The sequence below is a fragment of the Cyprinodon variegatus genome, unplaced genomic scaffold, assembly GCF_000732505.1.
Source record: "Cyprinodon variegatus isolate N-32 unplaced genomic scaffold, C_variegatus-1.0 Scaffold718, whole genome shotgun sequence".
Taxonomy (NCBI): domain Eukaryota; kingdom Metazoa; phylum Chordata; class Actinopteri; order Cyprinodontiformes; family Cyprinodontidae; genus Cyprinodon; species Cyprinodon variegatus.
The window spans coordinates 325811-342576 of record NW_015151171.1 but is presented as its reverse complement, the minus strand read 5'-3'; the positions used below and the strand labels follow the sequence as shown (position 1 = coordinate 342576).

The following is a 16766-nucleotide window of genomic DNA, read 5'->3' as shown; positions in this document are numbered from 1 at the left end:
CCAACGAGCCGCAGGTGTGCAGGGGGGCCCAACGAGGATGGGGCACCACCTGGTTGTGTAGAAAAAGAAACACAAAAACAGACCACACAAACTGGATTCCTGACATAAGGAACCTTAAACATTGTGTTTATAGTTGTAAAACGTTTTGTTCTTCTTTGTAAAAAGTTTCGTAATGGTTCATAATTCAAAAATACATCTTTCTCTTATAATTTTGTCTTGAATATCCAAATTATATTTTAATTACTACATTAACAAAACATACAATACATTTTATATGTCCTTGCCCTTTAAGCTTCATGTTAAACCCCTTTCTTTTTTGATAAATCAAAAGCTAAGCAGGCAGAACACTAGGGGGTGCTACAAACTACAAGCTAATAACTGTCCATCCATCCATCCATCCGTCCGTCCGTCTTCTTAAGCTTATCCGTGGTTGGGTTGTGGGGGCAGCAGCTTCAGTAGGGAGGCCCAGATGTCTCCCAAGTCACTTGTACCAACTCCTCTGGGGGAATCCCAAGGTGTTCCCAGGCCAGCCGAGAAACATAGTCTCTCCAGCATATCCTGGGTCTCCCTCTGTGTCTCCTCCCAGTAATAACCCTGATTAAAGTAATTTAAAACAATGGCACGCTTCCTGTTCAGTAATAACAGAAAGAAACTTTTGTGTCCAGAAACAATCATAAGTGTATTCACTATTTAATTTACTTATGTCACACACTTCCTGGTGAGATAAACCAAAGTATCACAAATGGGGCATGGCCAGGAGCAGATTTGCTAAGGAGGACTTGGATGTTTTATATTAGTATGTCCAGTTTTTTTCATCTTAGTCAACATGCTTTTCTCAATGTAGTTTTAGAAGAAAATGGTATATCTATACAAAAACCTTTTGTTTTGAATCACTTTATCAATTGATATGTTAATGAGAATGATGGGCCCCATATGTCTTGTTTTTCTTTATATCAGCTTTGTAATACTTGTAGTTTGGAATTTATTTTGACTCTCTTACTGTTTCAGCCATTTCACTTTGTGATTTTTTTTTCATGATCATAAGTGGTTCCATTACTCTTAGCAACCAGCTATGATCCTCCTCTCAGGCACCCACAAATGAACAGTTTTAGAACATCGAAGACTTCAGGCAAATCTCACTGTGGGATGTAAAGCTCTTGCAAAAGAGACACAGAATCATTCTCTATATTCTTCTGAATTTTGAGTTTTTGGTTTATTAGTTTTTAATGACTAGGCAATTAAGTGCATTCCTTGAGGTCTCCTCTAGTTAGTTAGATCTCAATTGACAATTACTGATGTTAAAATTACCATTTTCCAACACGTAAAAAGTTATTTGATTCAAATAACATATTCCTTCTGCTGTTACAAGCTGTAATTTTGAGACTGAGAAACAAAAAACAAGGATAAATAAACAAAAATCAGCTACAGTCGGATAGAAGCTGCAAACACCTATAATCAGTCAAGCTCTTCTCAACTAACTACTTTTCAATTTCATGGCATCTTTTTTGGCTAATCTCCATGCAGTTTGGCTTTGTTTGTCATGTCGTAGCTAAACCGAAAACATTTTTTTTAACAATAATCTAAAATCATTCCACTGCACCAAAACAGTAGTTTAAAACCAGAGTTAAACAGCACATACAGTAGCTGAAACAAAAACCTAAAAAATTTTGATGGTATGATTTTTATCACCGTTGCTTCTTCACCATCCCTGCAGCAACACTCTGACTTGTTTACTGCTTGTGTTACAGTTTGCCTCTGGGTCAGGTCAATTGACTTGTTTTTTTTTTCAAGTCATAACCTTTGAACTTCCTTCCCAACCTTTAGGACTTCTAGGAATTAGGACTACCACAAGCTACATTCATTCTCTACTAGCTGATTTCCATACACTCTCTGTTTCTGCTTTCACTTTGGGCTTAAACACTTCAGGCATTTTATGTGGCTGCAGCCAGCAGCTTGATGAAACTTCAGCTTGGGACCATTATGGTGTCCCTCCACACAATGATTTGCTGTAGGGGATTATTTTGAGGAAAACATTGTGCTTATTCTGGGGTGGATGCTTTATGTTATTTTTACAGCTTTCTCTCTGTTAATGAGTAGTTCCTAATGTTTTGTTCCCTCACTCATTCTCTAAATATTTACTTGCCAATTTTTAGGCAAAAAAGGATGGACTGATTCTAAGAGTTGGAGATTATGTTATGTTAAATAAACCTAAGGCAAGATCTTAAGTGCCTTAATTATATTACTAAAATGTCGAATGTCAGAATTAAACAAACAACAACCATTGATTAGAGAAGAAACAAATAATCAGATAAAGACAGATTATTTGATTATTGAAATGTTCAATTATCAATCGATGTCAACTAATTTAGTAAAGTAATTGTTTACCATTATACATACCCTAAAATATGCCATTTGTTGAAATGGCAATCCCAAACTGTATAAAGAACATAAAACATATGTAGCATTTGTAGCATATAATCTACAAATTAGCTCTATTCAGAAGTCCTGAGCTGGTGTAGTTTTAGCCTCACTTGGTTTAATTTCTGTGAAAGATCACCCATTAAGCAAACTCCACATTCTGGCAATAAAGAAAGTACTCAAAGCAAAAATTGTTAACAGATTATTCAAACTGTTAACAGCAGCAGCACTATTGATTATGGCTTCTTCAATCACTTGTAATGCTGGGCTAATGTAGATTATTTTTAATTAAAACTAATTGCTTAACATCCTTTTTTTTATTGAAATCAATCCAAAAAAACTAAAATAAATTTCATGGCTCCTTTTGATAATAACCATTTAAGAAATGTCATGGAAGGGGAAGGGAAAAGGTCGATAGGTTGGGAATGAAATCCTGAAGGGCTGTTTACCTGTGTATATTTTACAGCACTTCTCTCTCTTTAACTCACATGCCATCTCACACATTACAGCTAATTATTTTATTCTTGAATACCATCTCTAACATGTTGTTGTGTCTTAAATGCTGATTCAGAAAACCAAGATAGCAGATTAAGTTCATGGGGGTTTTTTTAATTTTATATTAGATATTCAAACTGGAGAATATTCAGGTTTTGGCTGTTTTAATGTATTAACATAGTGCATTAAAAGCTAATTGTTCAATTACAACTAATTTCTATGCCCCCCATCGCACTAATTAAGTATTTGAGTGTGTTATATTAGATTGGTTTAATTTAGCTGATTGTTTTGGTGGGCCTCTTAATTAAAAATGTTTCTCTCTACAGTGGGTGGGAGCAAATGGCCCAAACAGGGTTCAGCAATATGTGTAAACATTTTTTTTTTTTATATATATATAATTTGCCCAGGTTGCAACAACATTCAGTAAATACTATAAAAATCAGATCAAATCACTACCCCAAAGTATAAAGCAGAAAGGCTCTACAAGGAGAAAATGCTGCCACTCATATCTGGAATAAAGACAGTATTTCATTAAAACAAAAAGCCTCCCTGTCAATTGCAAAGTATTAGTATACAGTGTTATTAGCATAATGGTTCTGGATTCAATTTCTGCCTGAGGACCTGGATGATTTGCTAGGCTTAAGATTACCGCAAACTGTACTCCAGAACTTTCCAGAGGTTTTGGTTATGTTATATGGATAGGATTCAAAGAATGGCAACACATGTGTCAATTATTTTGATGAAATCATAAATTTTGCTCTCTATTAGAAAACGGTGCAAGAACATATAACCAATATTAACAATATTCTAAGATACATCAGAGCAAGACCAGTTCCTTTATTAAGCATATTTCAGTAGCTGTTGTTAAACGTCAACAGGAATATTTTAAGAGAGTTAAAATGAATAATTAGAATAGGAGGAATATTTAAGAGCAAAGTATGGCAAAAGTATTAATAAGAAAATTAAAGAAAGAAAATGTTTTTAAATGAGTTGCTCGTACTAACGGGGCTAGTCTAAAATATAGTTGCAATGAAGAGCTGAGTAAAAGTAATCAGCGGTGAAGTTGAAGATATGGAAGTTCAGGCAAATCTTTGATTTCATTTGCTTTAACAAGATCGGCATGATTAGTTATTACTGTAGGTTTAGGTGCAAAAAGCTGTAGTTAGAGGCCCAGGTTGGTTTGGATGTATGCCTTGTTTTAATGAATAGATTCATTAGAAAACTTTTTGCATTCATTTGGGTTATCTTTATCCAATTATATAATTTGGTTGGTGATTTGACACTTTTTTTAGCCTGACTAAAACCACAAGCAAACACTTTTTCATAGAACTGTGGTTTGGACTCTGCCATTTCTTGTTCATAGGGTACAATATTTTGGTTTTCAAAGTAAAAACTTAATTTGTCCAATGTATACAGCCAAAAATAAAAACAAATATTGGCCTCTCATTTGGTTCTACTTACCTCTTGATAATAGTCTGTAGTGGGAACAAATCCATAATCTGCAACAATAAGGTGCAGATCAACCTACCTTGTCTGTGATATCATTATCCCTAAAGCCCTGAAATCCCAAAAATGCACTCCCCTGCTAAGGTTTGGTAATAGATAGGCTGGGGGACAGTTGATAGCAAGGATTATCTGTACTGGCCTCTGAAGACATGAGTCGAGGTATTGAGGTTGCAGTGAGGCGGTGCCAAAATCAATAGCTCATTACACGGGGCTGTTGGGCCAGACCAATGAAGGCAAGGCCAGCGACCCACAGGAGTATTACCGGTGTGATTGTCAGGCTGATAGAAAGACAGCATGGCTCAGTGGGGGAGATAAAAGTGGGGCTTTCTGGGCACACAAGGGGGGGTAGATGATCAGACCGATGTGCCACTCCTGATTTGTCTGGGGTCAGAGACTCGAGTGCAGACACCTTGGCATGTTGTAACATGGGCCCATTTTTGAAAGACAGATTATTGTTTTGATAATCAAAATGTTGTTTTTTTTATCCTGTTTTTTATTTATCCATTTGCTCCTTTATGTTATATCAAATACCAACTATTGGATCAGAGCTGCTAATAGTTATAATCTTGTGTCTTTTCCATTCATGTAGTTTGGCAGGACAGAGGTAATAGACAACACCCGGAATCCAGATTTTGTCAGGAAGTTTGTGCTGGATTTCTTCTTTGAAGAGAGACAGAATCTAAGGTTTGACGTGTAAGTATTCAATATGTTTTTTTGTTTTTTTTTTATATCATAAAAAAAAACATGATTGCAGTTGTAGGAGTATATTTCTGTCAAAAATTACTTAACTTGCTTGGCAGTAGTAATACAGGCCCAGCCAGGGTCCAGACAGCAATCTGAGAGAGAATTTGTGGTGTAGGGTGATGATGGCCTTTCAACCTTAGAACCGTGAGCCAAAGACAAATTATCCAAATACCAGATAGAACATGTCAAAACCCAGTGAGGGGTTAAAAGAAGAATCTGTTATTACAAAAATAAATAACTTCACTATAACTGTAATAATCAACATGTAGAAACAGGGATATTTGTTTTAAATGAAAGCAAATGAATCATGTTATATATTTTTGTTCTCAGCTTTTGTGTAAATGTTGTTACACAAAATTTTTTTTTTTTTTTTTTTTTTTTTTTTTTTTTTTTTTTTTCTTTAACTCTAGATCAGTGTTTTTCAAACTTTTCTTGTTGGGCTCTGCTTTGGTTCAAAAGTTTTCGTGCCCGTGAATCCTATTGCATTAAAATACTGTAAATAGCAATATGGTTCTTCACAAAACTAAGTGTTAAGTGGTAATATTTTAAGTTTAAGTGGTTATTTTACTGTGTAACAGAAGTTAATATAGTAAAATATTTTGATATTCTAAACTGGTCCTAAAATGTATTTCAGGACTTTTCCAGTTTCCTGCATTTTACTGTAGCTACAGTACGTAGCAAACTATAATAACTTTAGAAAGCACAGATTATGTTTGTTGAAGCCTTTTCTTTCAAAGTGTTTTCATAGAAAACAGCAAGCTCTAAAATTACTGTGTATTTGACTATATTTTCTGAATTTATTTGTAGTCTGCTTTCAGATATCCTAAGCCAAAAAGGCTCAGATAATACATCTGGCCTAAAATGTTCAGACACTGGGAAAAGAAAATGAAGTGCTAAAATCTATATTTAATCAGGCTCCTGGCAAGATGATGCTTAATTAGGACATACACCAGAGTGAGCTCCTACCTTTATGGAGTTTGATAATTTTTTATGAATTACTTTATTTCCCTCACCTATGATTTCAATTCAATTCACATGTCATTTCAAGGCACTTTGCAGAGGTAATTCAATTACTCAGCATTGGATAGCTAAGAGTTAATATTTTCAAACATGAACTTTATCTTATATGTTTCACCCCAATATTACTTTTTACTCCAGTTTCCCCCCCTCTGTACTAGTTAGAAATTGCCCCGCTCTGGTGAAGTAAATGTACAGACAAAAAAAGTTTCTATTTATGTTTCTATTTATTTTATCCTGCCAATAATAATCCAAAGCATGACCAATAAAAAAATCAAGGAATCTAGCAAAGTGTGAGTAAAAAATTACTTTATTTACATAAAAGTGACCCCAATTAACTGATTTGTCTTTGTCTTTGTAGGTACAATGTTGACTCTAGAAGCTGTAACATATCCAAACATGTAAGTAAAGTCTGCCAAACTAACCTAAAAACAAAAGTCATTGTAACAGATCTTATTGTTTAAGGAATTATTTTATGTTTAAGTTTATTTGTGGTATTATCCTTCCTTTAACTTATTTATCCTTTTTCATTTTGTCCTCCTAAAATAACTCCCTCTGGAGAGCAGAAGGTGAGTACATACACTTACAGATTTTAAATCTCATGACTCATTGTATTTTATTCATTTCCATTTTCATTAGTCATCAAGTAATTTTGTGATGTGAGTCATTTACTGTGGTTGTATTGAATTTTCTCCCATGCTTTCATGTTGCCTATCTAATCATGGACAATCGCAGACACCTGGAAAGCTTCCCCTGTTGTGTTGTGCCACATTTTGTCTGTCTGCATTTTCTCATTGGCTCAGGTAAAAGCAACTTTCAGAATTTTGCTTCAAAGCAGTTTTTGTGGTTTCTATTCAGTGTACTACGGCATATTGTGCATGTCAGGTCATTCATAGAGGCCGCACACATATTTAGTTCGCTGGGACTCACTCCCACAGTAGACCTCATGCCTACGCAACACAAATATCCGCGCTCTGTTCTTGGTGCTGAGTGTGATTATAGCAAGTCGATTCTGCTTTTTATGTTGCCTCATGTTTTTCCTCTGTAATCTGTGGTGAGGTTATAAACATTAAAGAAAGAGAGAGAAAAAAAAAAACCTTACTCACCAAATAGACTAAACAAAGCTGGCCCATTTTCTGCTGTTTTGATAACATTTGCCAATAATTCCGACAGGCTGCTGAATTACCATCTAAAACATCTTTGGGACTGACCTTGTTGGGTTAATGCATGCCTACATATATGGTGAATTAAACTCTAAAGTTAATGTTCAATTTGAAATTGCCATTCAATCAGATGAGATTGAAATGTGATAGCTTTGATATCTATTTAATAGTCCCCATCAATTTTACATATGTTAATAGCTACTGTTGAGTCCTCAATCCCTAGTATTAATCGAGGGGCACAGATGGGATGTTTTGATCCTGCTTATCTCTTAGACATGATAAAGTGTTTTATAAAGGTAGACATTCTTTAAAATATATCTATCTATTTTTGAGTTGTCTCTTTTCTTTGTATTATAGCTTGAATTCATCTTCATACCCATTCGGCTTATTTTATGTCAAGAAATTTTATTATGATTTTATGTGATAGATCAATCTTTGTGATGTATATTTGTGTGAAGTGGAGGGAAATACGTTTAATGATACAAGGTTTTTATTTTTATTATTTTTTCAGGAAATACAAATCTGTGTCTAGCAAAAACCTTGATTTAACCCTCCTGAGTTAATCTTCCATTGCATTACTTTTGTATGAAAAGAGTACATCTAGGACAAAAAAAAAAATCAACAATTCATTGAACAAATCATTTATAAAATGTTGTTTAAGAGACATAAAATAAGACAAAACAGCACTCAGTATAGTATCTGTGGAATAATTTCATGCTTCCTGTGTAAAAATCTATAATGAAAAACTTTAAACTGATGCTGATACTGTCAATAGATGCAACATTTTCTTTAATACTGTGTCTACAACAATGTCAGCCCTGCCAATTGAGGTTACACATAACATCAATCACAGGTGTGCTATAACACACAAATTAAACTTTAAATAATCTTTAATTTTTCATCAAATTTAATTTCCATCTTTATGTATTAAAATGTGTAGTTTAAAATGTTGTAAATAATTGGATAATCTAACACTTATGTATTTTTAGCTGCTGTATTTTCAACTGTAATCAAATCTTCAAATAAATAAACTAAAAGTCTAAAATAAAAGTCATTTTACCAGCTTTAACCTTAATTGTAGAAGCATAGTCATACTACTGTAGATAGTAAGTCTGAACTTTAACCAGCTTTACTTTTATGGCTAAAACCATCCCATCAGCATGACACAGCCGGTACCATGTTTGGCTACAGGTATGGTATATTTAAGGGAATTTTTTTTATTTACATTTAAGCCCAGAACTTAAGTTTCCTTCTCATCAGACCAGAGTATCCTGTTTAATGTGAGTGAGACTGAATTACATAGAGGATTATTTTTCATTAATTAAATAAAGCTAGTATTAAAATAATATCTATAAAATGTTTCAAACACAAGAATCCTGTATGCAAATGCCAGGCATAATTTTTAGTTAATACAAATCTTATTTTTGTTTCATTTCAGCATTATGTGCTCCTTTGTGACGTTCTATGACATAAAGCCCCATTGAGCTCATAAAGCAGGTTGTTGGTGAAATGTCACAAAATGTGAAAAACGTCTTTGCTGTTACTAAAAGATTTACCATGTCACCATCCTATTGCTTCACTATGCAGCTAAGTCTTGTTTTTATAAACCTTTGTCATGCTTAGGACTTTTTGGGCCAAACATTCTGTACACTTGGAGAAATTATCGGCTCAACAGGAGGACGGCTGGAAAGGACCTTATCGTAAGTCCTGAGCATCCTTTGTAACATGGCAGCGTGGAAATTCTGGTTTTCTTTTTTTGTTTGGATGTTTTGTTCATGTATTTGAATGCAAATTATGTACATACATAATTTTTCAGTCACTCAGACTGTAATGAATTCCCCATCTGCCTTTTTTCCATATTCATACTGGGTTACTGGTTACAAAAACCCTTGAGCAAGAGCTTTTTCTGTGGAGAGCAGTCCGAATACGCTCAAACCAGTTTATATAGACTCATCGATTATAGTAATTGCAATATTATGCAGAGTTTTTCTCTGGCCTTGTACAATGTTTTTCTTATCTTACCGAAAAATATTAAAGGAAAGAAAGGATAAAGAAAAATAAAAAACCTTTGGCTGTTATTTTCAGCCTAGGGTTCTTATTTAAGACAAAAGTGGTAACAGCTTGCATTCTTAGTGAACTGAAGCCTGTTGGCATTGTTTATTTTCATTGTGAGATGGTATTTTGTATTTATTTATTTTTTTAAAAGCTAGGATGCATAGAAAATGGAGCCAAAGTGGTCATTGGCCTAATTAGTATAATTCCTGGAATAAGGTTCGCTAATAAAATGTCTTAATGTTAAATTAGCACAAATCATGAGTCATATCTTATTAGCTCAAAAACACCTAGCATAGTGGTATTTTATTTTATTCATTTCTTATCCTAGTTCTACATACATGTCTCTGCCAAGAAGGACTTGTCAGACTGTTGGCTTTTTAATGCATTCAGAGAATTGTGTTGAATTTTGTTGAAATACCTCCATTAACAGATAGAACTAAACTGAGAGATTCTTCTTTTTAACAGAGACAATATGTTTATTTCAAACAATTTATTTCCCAGTTACAAACTAAAGACTTTCTTATAGTTTACCTATTATAGTCATGTTTGCGCAGAGTTCACCACTACTGTCTAATGATCATACAGACCCATGTCTAAAACTCATTGGACTCATAACCAGTTTCTGGAAACAGATTTTTATTTGGTCATTTTTTTTTTTTTTACTGGGGCTTTCACTTTTGCATTAAGGCTCAAGTAAAATCCAATTACCAATGTTGTGCCAGTTCATAATAAAAAAAAACGAGCTCAAAGTAGCTAAGTTCACAAGCCCATAAATGAACTAGGACAAGATTATTTGGTAACTTAATCCTCAATCGTACACAATGGAACCTCATATTTCACCTTTTAAATGTGTGATCATGATATATAGAAAGAAATAGAAAATATTGATGCAGTCCAGGTATACTGTATGCTTTTTTTTTTCTTACATTTTTCTTTTTCCAGCTTTTATTGTCATTACACTGTCACAAGTACAGGGCAACGAAATGCACTCTCTGCATTTAACCCATCCCCTTGGAGAGCAGTGGGATGCCATTGTGCGGCGCCCGGGGAGCAGTGTGGGGTTAAGGGTCTGTGCAGGGACAGGGACCCAGAGTGGCATTTTGTGGGAGTGGCACTTGAACTCAGATCCACTGGATTCCAAGCGCATTGCCCCAATAACTAGGGCCACAACCACTCCCACTCACATGTATGTGTAATGAAGCCTTTATTTAGCTAAATTAAAAATAACTTCAGAAACATATAGGTACATTCAGGTTCTGCTAAAAAAAATCTATATCAAAATGATGTTCCTCATAAGGTAGCAGATATTTCCCAGGATAGACTGGATGCTTTAACACCATTTGTTGCTCTAAATTTGAAGTGGACATGGCTGACCTACCTACTTGTTTGTTAAGTGCTGGTGGACACAGTTTGCACTAAAATGAGTTTTTTTCTGCCCAAGTCTTCTTTTGTTTGTTCATAAATATCTGCCAAGTGCTCTGCAAAACTGTAATCATAAATACCAGTAGAAGAGTATGAATCACATACAAGTACTAGCAGTGGACATGCTGGTCTGTCATGTTGTTTGCCTTAATAAGGACATAAAACATAGCATTATCCAATGGAATGTGTCTATATCAATTGAACACTCATTATCCTCAGTGTGAACATGGCTCTCATTGATGTTCCTTACTTCATACTTGATCTTTTCAGTTCAACGTTCACTGAAAGTTTGAACATATTCAGTGAATGCCATTCATTGAACACATTCATGCCAACACTGCCAGTTGCTATCTTGCTTGTTGCTACCTGAATAAGCTAGTATTGGTTATGTTGTCTGTAACTGTTTACTGTAATAGTTGACCAAACTCACAAACGATTATTGTGGTAAAGCAAAGAATTTGATAGTCATGGTTTTCCTTTAGCAACATTTCACAGAGTTGAGTAAGAGCAGATAAATTAAGCATTTTATGTCATTCAACATTGTTAATGTCCTTCATGTAGGCAAAATACATATAGAGATACAGTATATAGAGATCTATCTATCTAGCTAATGGTACTTTAGAATGGGGTACTAAATCGGATATGTATCCAATGGTTTTAAAGAACTGTCATGCCACATTTAATCAGACTTTTCTGTTGGTGCCTTGGGTCCCACTAGACATTTACAGACACTTTTGAAGAGCAGAAGCAGCAGTTACTGGATGCTCCAGTGAAGTCTCTTGTTCATTATTTTGAGTTGTTTTATCCTTCCTTTCTTCATAATTTTATGATACGACCATGGTAGTGTTGGCTCCCATTTAACAACAGTTTAATAATGCAATGAGGCATCCATTATTACGTACTAGTTCCATCCATTATTACTTCTACGTAACACCGCTTTCTTGTTCTGAACTGTCTAGACAGTAGCCGGATCAAGGTTGTAATGAATTAGTGATAGGACCAGCCATTCAAAGAAATGAAAAAAAAGATGCAGGCAATAAATTAGACATAAAGGTGATAATGATATAAAGGTGATAATTAAGTTATTACAGATTAGTATAATCGAGACAGTTGTACAGAAACACCAAACAAGCTTCTTCCATTTTTTCAGTTATCTTTAAAGTCCTGAAACTCTGAAATTTAAGATTCTAAATCTAAGACCTTTAAAAATTAATTTTACACTTTCTATAGGACATCTACAATGATTTATATTGTTAATCGAAAGTCTCGCATTAGCCCATAAAAGCTTTGAAAAACGGTTCATTCTTTATTGTGGGTTTCTTTCCTTACCTTGGTGATGTCGCTGAGCACTGAACACCTTCTACTCCTGGGCTTTCTAGGTCAGTAGAAAATCTGGGATATTTTAGAAAGTTTGTAGAATAGTTTTTTGCTAGTTTTTTATCAGTTTTCTCAAATCTTTCACAGTTATTTTCACTCTGTTTTTCTGAACATGGTTCTTTTGACCCGGATTTTGACTAATTTCAACAAAACATTTGATAACTCTATCTTTACATTTTGTGCTACACTTCTCTAAAACTACATTACTTTATTAAATATTTAAACTTTTTAAGAGACACTAAATGTAAATCTTTCTTTAACCACTATTACAGTGAGAATAAACTGCATTAAATCCTCCCTTATTACACAATAATTTCCTTAGCTAATGTAACTTAACCTTGCTCAGTTGTTATTTAGAGGTCCCAAATGAAGTGTTTCCCAAATAAAGTATGTTTTTTTTTTTCTTTTTTTCCCAACGTTTATTGTCATTACACTGTCGAGAGCACAGAGGAATGAAATTAACTCTCTGTATTTAACCCATGCCCTTGGGGAGCAGTAGGTTGCCATTTTGTTGGGCCTGGGGAGTGGTTTAGGGTTAAGGGTCTTTGCCCAGGGACCCAGAGTGGCAATCTGTGGGAGTGGGGCTCGAGCTCTGACTCAGGATTCCAAGCTCTGTGCTCTAACCACTAGTCCACCACTCATTGTGTTAGTTTGAAGAGTTTTGGAGGTGACAGTACTAAAAAGTAAGGAAAAATATGATGATTGAAAATCAGTATAGTCTGGAAGCTGCCTGCAATGTTTTGTAGTTTAATAATTTGTCACAGAGCAAAGTGTTGTGTGGTTGGTATCTCTTTGAGTAAGACAGCTTAAGTACCTATATGACATTCTCAAATTAAATTATCTGAAAGAGGGCAAGGAGTACTTTATGATCTCTGTTTTTTTGTCCTTCAATATTAAGGTGGGATTTGGAAGGCTACAAGCTGACATTTTCTCAGAACAAAAGGTCTGATCACATAAAAAAGTTCACTGCACACTCTTTATCACCAAAGAGATTTCACTGTAATGTGCCAGTCTAATATAAGATAAGTTTTAGAGTTTCAATTTACTGATTTATTTAGGAAATCAAATTATATCAGATAAAAGGTTTTAAAGCATTACTGTTATGGTAACTGCTATAATTTCCTAAAGGTTTTATTCACATTTAGCCACATTTCAGCCAGAAATTAATTCAGATATAGTGGATGTATTAGGAAAAAAGGACACATGATTCTCAATAGTTATTTCAACCTGGGGAGACTCACATGGAGAACAGAGGGAATTAGAAAGGTTTTATTGATATGAATGAAAATAAATTCTTTGGTGCTCAGATCCAGGCAGAAGACTTTATGCTGTAAGTTGTCGTGAGCCTGGATGAAGAATTTAGGAAGAGCGATTCTAAGAGTGAACTGAGAGAGGGAGGAGATCGGGTGGAGGGGGGTCAAAGTCTGCTGAAGCGCTAAACACTGTCTTAATGAAGAGTTTCTTGAGAAACAGAGTGGATCATCTTGGATTGGATATATCCAATAGAAATTACAAAGCATGATTTTTTTCTGATAGGTTCAGTGTTTGGCAACATTCAAAGCAGAGACAGGTGCTGTCATTGGTAGACACACATGTTAAAAGAAAACAAGCTGATGTTAAAAAAGCTCACAAGCAAGAGGACGGAAAGCCACTGTGCACCTAAAATAATTTTTTAAAGTTATTTCTTATCAACTTGTATGGACTTTAGCAGAATAAAATAATTTTCATATAATACGACCCATTCAGTTAATCAAAGTTAAATACTATACATGTATTTTCACATAGCATTGACTATGGATAACTGTCCTAGAATACTATAGGTTTCGTTGTGTCTGGTCATCATCAGTGATATCAAGAGGACAAACATGTAGATGGTCTAAGTCAAGAGGAAATGGTTCTGGATGTTTTTATTGACCTGGCTGCTGCCATATAAATACTGAGTAGACAGCTCTATGTCTCCTACTGTCTACCTGACTGCACGTAAAAACACTGAATGATACATGGCTGTACATGTACGTCTTCACAGCACTGCATTTTTCCACATTTAGCTACAACTTCATTCTAATTGGCATTAAATGATTCTCTTTTTATATATTTACTAATTTTAAGTATGTTTATTAACCTGACATCAAGGCCGTGGTAAATATACAGGAATAGGCAAGTAGTCAAAACATCAAGACTGGACCTAAGATCCACCAATAGAAGCAAGAAATCTAGCTTCTAAACATGCAGTGTTCTCACCCATAATAGAATATAACTCTGATTAAATATCTGCATGGCAGCTCAAACTGTTTTTAAATCCTCAAAAGTGATTTTGTTATAGGGTCAACGTTGTTTATTTTAATGTTTGATCTACACGTTGACTTTGGAACTCCTGTGGCCTTCACATCAGAGTAAAGATAAGTCAGAAGGTCAGAGAAGTCCACAGTGCAGGGGAGCCAATGTGGTCAGAAGGTTAATATTTATCATTGAGTCATTTGTTAAAGAATTACAATTGCATTGACACATAATGCTGTAATTAAAAGCAATAAAAAAAACTACTAAGCTTTCTTTAGAAATTTTTTACATTATGAAGAATCTCAGTTATTAAAAATAGCGTCTTTATCTAAAACGTTAACCTGGCTTGACGTTCAAACCTAGTCTCGTGAACTAGCCCTGGCTTGACGTTCAAACCTAGTCTCGTGAACTAGCCCCACCCGCCAGTGGCCAAAATAATTTTTGCCTCCATTGAAAGTTAAACGTTACATTTTCTTTCTGTTCTCTTTCTTTTGTTCAATAAAAGTACGTTTTAGATAAATTGAGGTGATACCGCTACACTTGTGAAAGTAAAATCTGTTGGGCTCCTTTTGGCATCAAGACAATTATTCTTATTGCCCCCTTGCCAGACAGGACACTATAAAAAAAAAAAAAAAAAAAGATAAATTGAGGTGAGAATATTATACTTTTATGTGTCACTATATGGTTCATTTACCGATTTAATGCGTAATTAAAAAAAACTATTCAATCTGAAAAACTCACACAAAGAGAAAAGACAATTAGCAGAAATGTATTGATACAAGGGTTAGTTACTTTGTCTTTGATGCTCAGACCACGGCAGGAAACATAGCACTTAATTTTGATAGACGTGCATGAACAGGAGCAAAGAATAGGGCTATGGAGAGTGGAGTTTGATGAAGTTTGTCCGTCTGTAGACTGCTGGTTAGCGAGACGGTATGCTGAGCTTTATGGGGAGATCCAGTGGACTGCGTGAACTGATACTAGAGCTTCACTCGGGGATCTAGAAGATGGAAATCCAGTTGGATAACGAAGGTTGAAAGAACTTGTCCATGATGAGCAAGCATGAAGCGAGGTAAAACTCCCCATTGGGAAGAAACCTCTGGCAGAACCAGGCTCAACATGGCGGTCTTCTGCCGGACCGGTTAAGATGAGCAAGAGTCCGGGAGGAATGACACTCTAATGAAGCTTTAGCTACAATGGTGGATGAAGGGTTGGAGTTGGGTTGAAACGGTGTCATCTGAATGAAGTCACAGCGCATCCGCCTGCGCACGAGAGCAGACAGGTGCGTATCGGAGGCCTTTTAAGATTAACTTTGGATGCCGATTAGCTTTTGTGGAGGTGTGGTTCAAAGCTGATTGGCTGTGTTGCGGGTGGAACAATGAGTTTCTTCAGTTAAATTTCCACCTAGGCTCCATTTTCCGAAGTTGAGAGGAATGCGGCAACCAGCTGAGCTCCGAAGCTAATGGCAGCCAGGGCTTACCGCAGCCCGTCTGCAGCAGCCCTCTCTCGGCATAGTCGTGTGTGAAGGACCGCTGACTCTAATGCCAATTTTTGACAGCTTAGGAATCAGTTTTGGAAGGATTAGACTTTGGGTTTTTGTTGAAATGTGAGCAGGGAGAGGCTCTACGTTCATTCATTTTTAAGAAGGATTTATTTGCCGTTTTACCGACAGGCTGTTTATTTACACTCCCCCACCAGCTTCCTATCACGCCTCCTATGTCACAGTCAGTTGCGCTCATTGGTCAGAGCGTTGGCCAATAGGCACAGACAGCAGTTTGAAAAACAACGGGTTGTTCTCATCAACAGTCTTCTGATGTCTTATTCATCGGGGCCAGACTAAATAACACCTTTCATCTCCCATTTAGTCTGGTTTACCAGGCTAGTTCAAACCTATAAATAGGTGTAAATAGGTGTGGTGTTAAGGGTCTTTGGTCAGGGACCCAGAGTGGCAGTCTGTTGGAGTGGGGCTTGAACTCAGAACCCCAAACACTGTTCCCTAAACAATAGGCTGCCACTCCCAGAGAATAACTTATCAGGTCAAGCAACAGGTTAAAGATCTTGCTGATCAGACATCAGCTCCAAGACATCGCAATTGTTTAGTAGTTGACAGGCAGGAAAGTAGAAGAAAGTATGTCCAATGTTTTTCCAGGTTGTGGTTTAGGTGGAACCACTTTACCTTTTTTTAATCTTTAGAATCTAATTTGAAGCACTTTTCTGAAAAGGCAAAAAACATGGACAATCTGGCATACACATAGAAAATGCATTTCGACTAGCCACAATAAAAAAGTAAAT

General features: G+C 35.6%; 1 protein-coding gene across 2 annotated transcripts in view; it reads left to right on the top strand.

Annotated features, from left to right (window-relative positions):
• Window positions 1-16766, top strand: part of cpne9 (copine family member IX) — a 162054-nt gene that overhangs the window by 58956 nt on the left and 86332 nt on the right. For both annotated transcript variants that reach the window (XM_015395002.1, XM_015395001.1), the window contains 4 exons: window positions 5009-5112; window positions 6542-6581; window positions 6747-6749; window positions 8967-9043. In XM_015395002.1, coding sequence (XP_015250488.1) covers window positions 5009-5112; window positions 6542-6581; window positions 6747-6749; window positions 8967-9043 — 224 coding nt within the window. The remainder of the gene's footprint in view (window positions 1-5008; window positions 5113-6541; window positions 6582-6746; window positions 6750-8966; window positions 9044-16766) is intronic.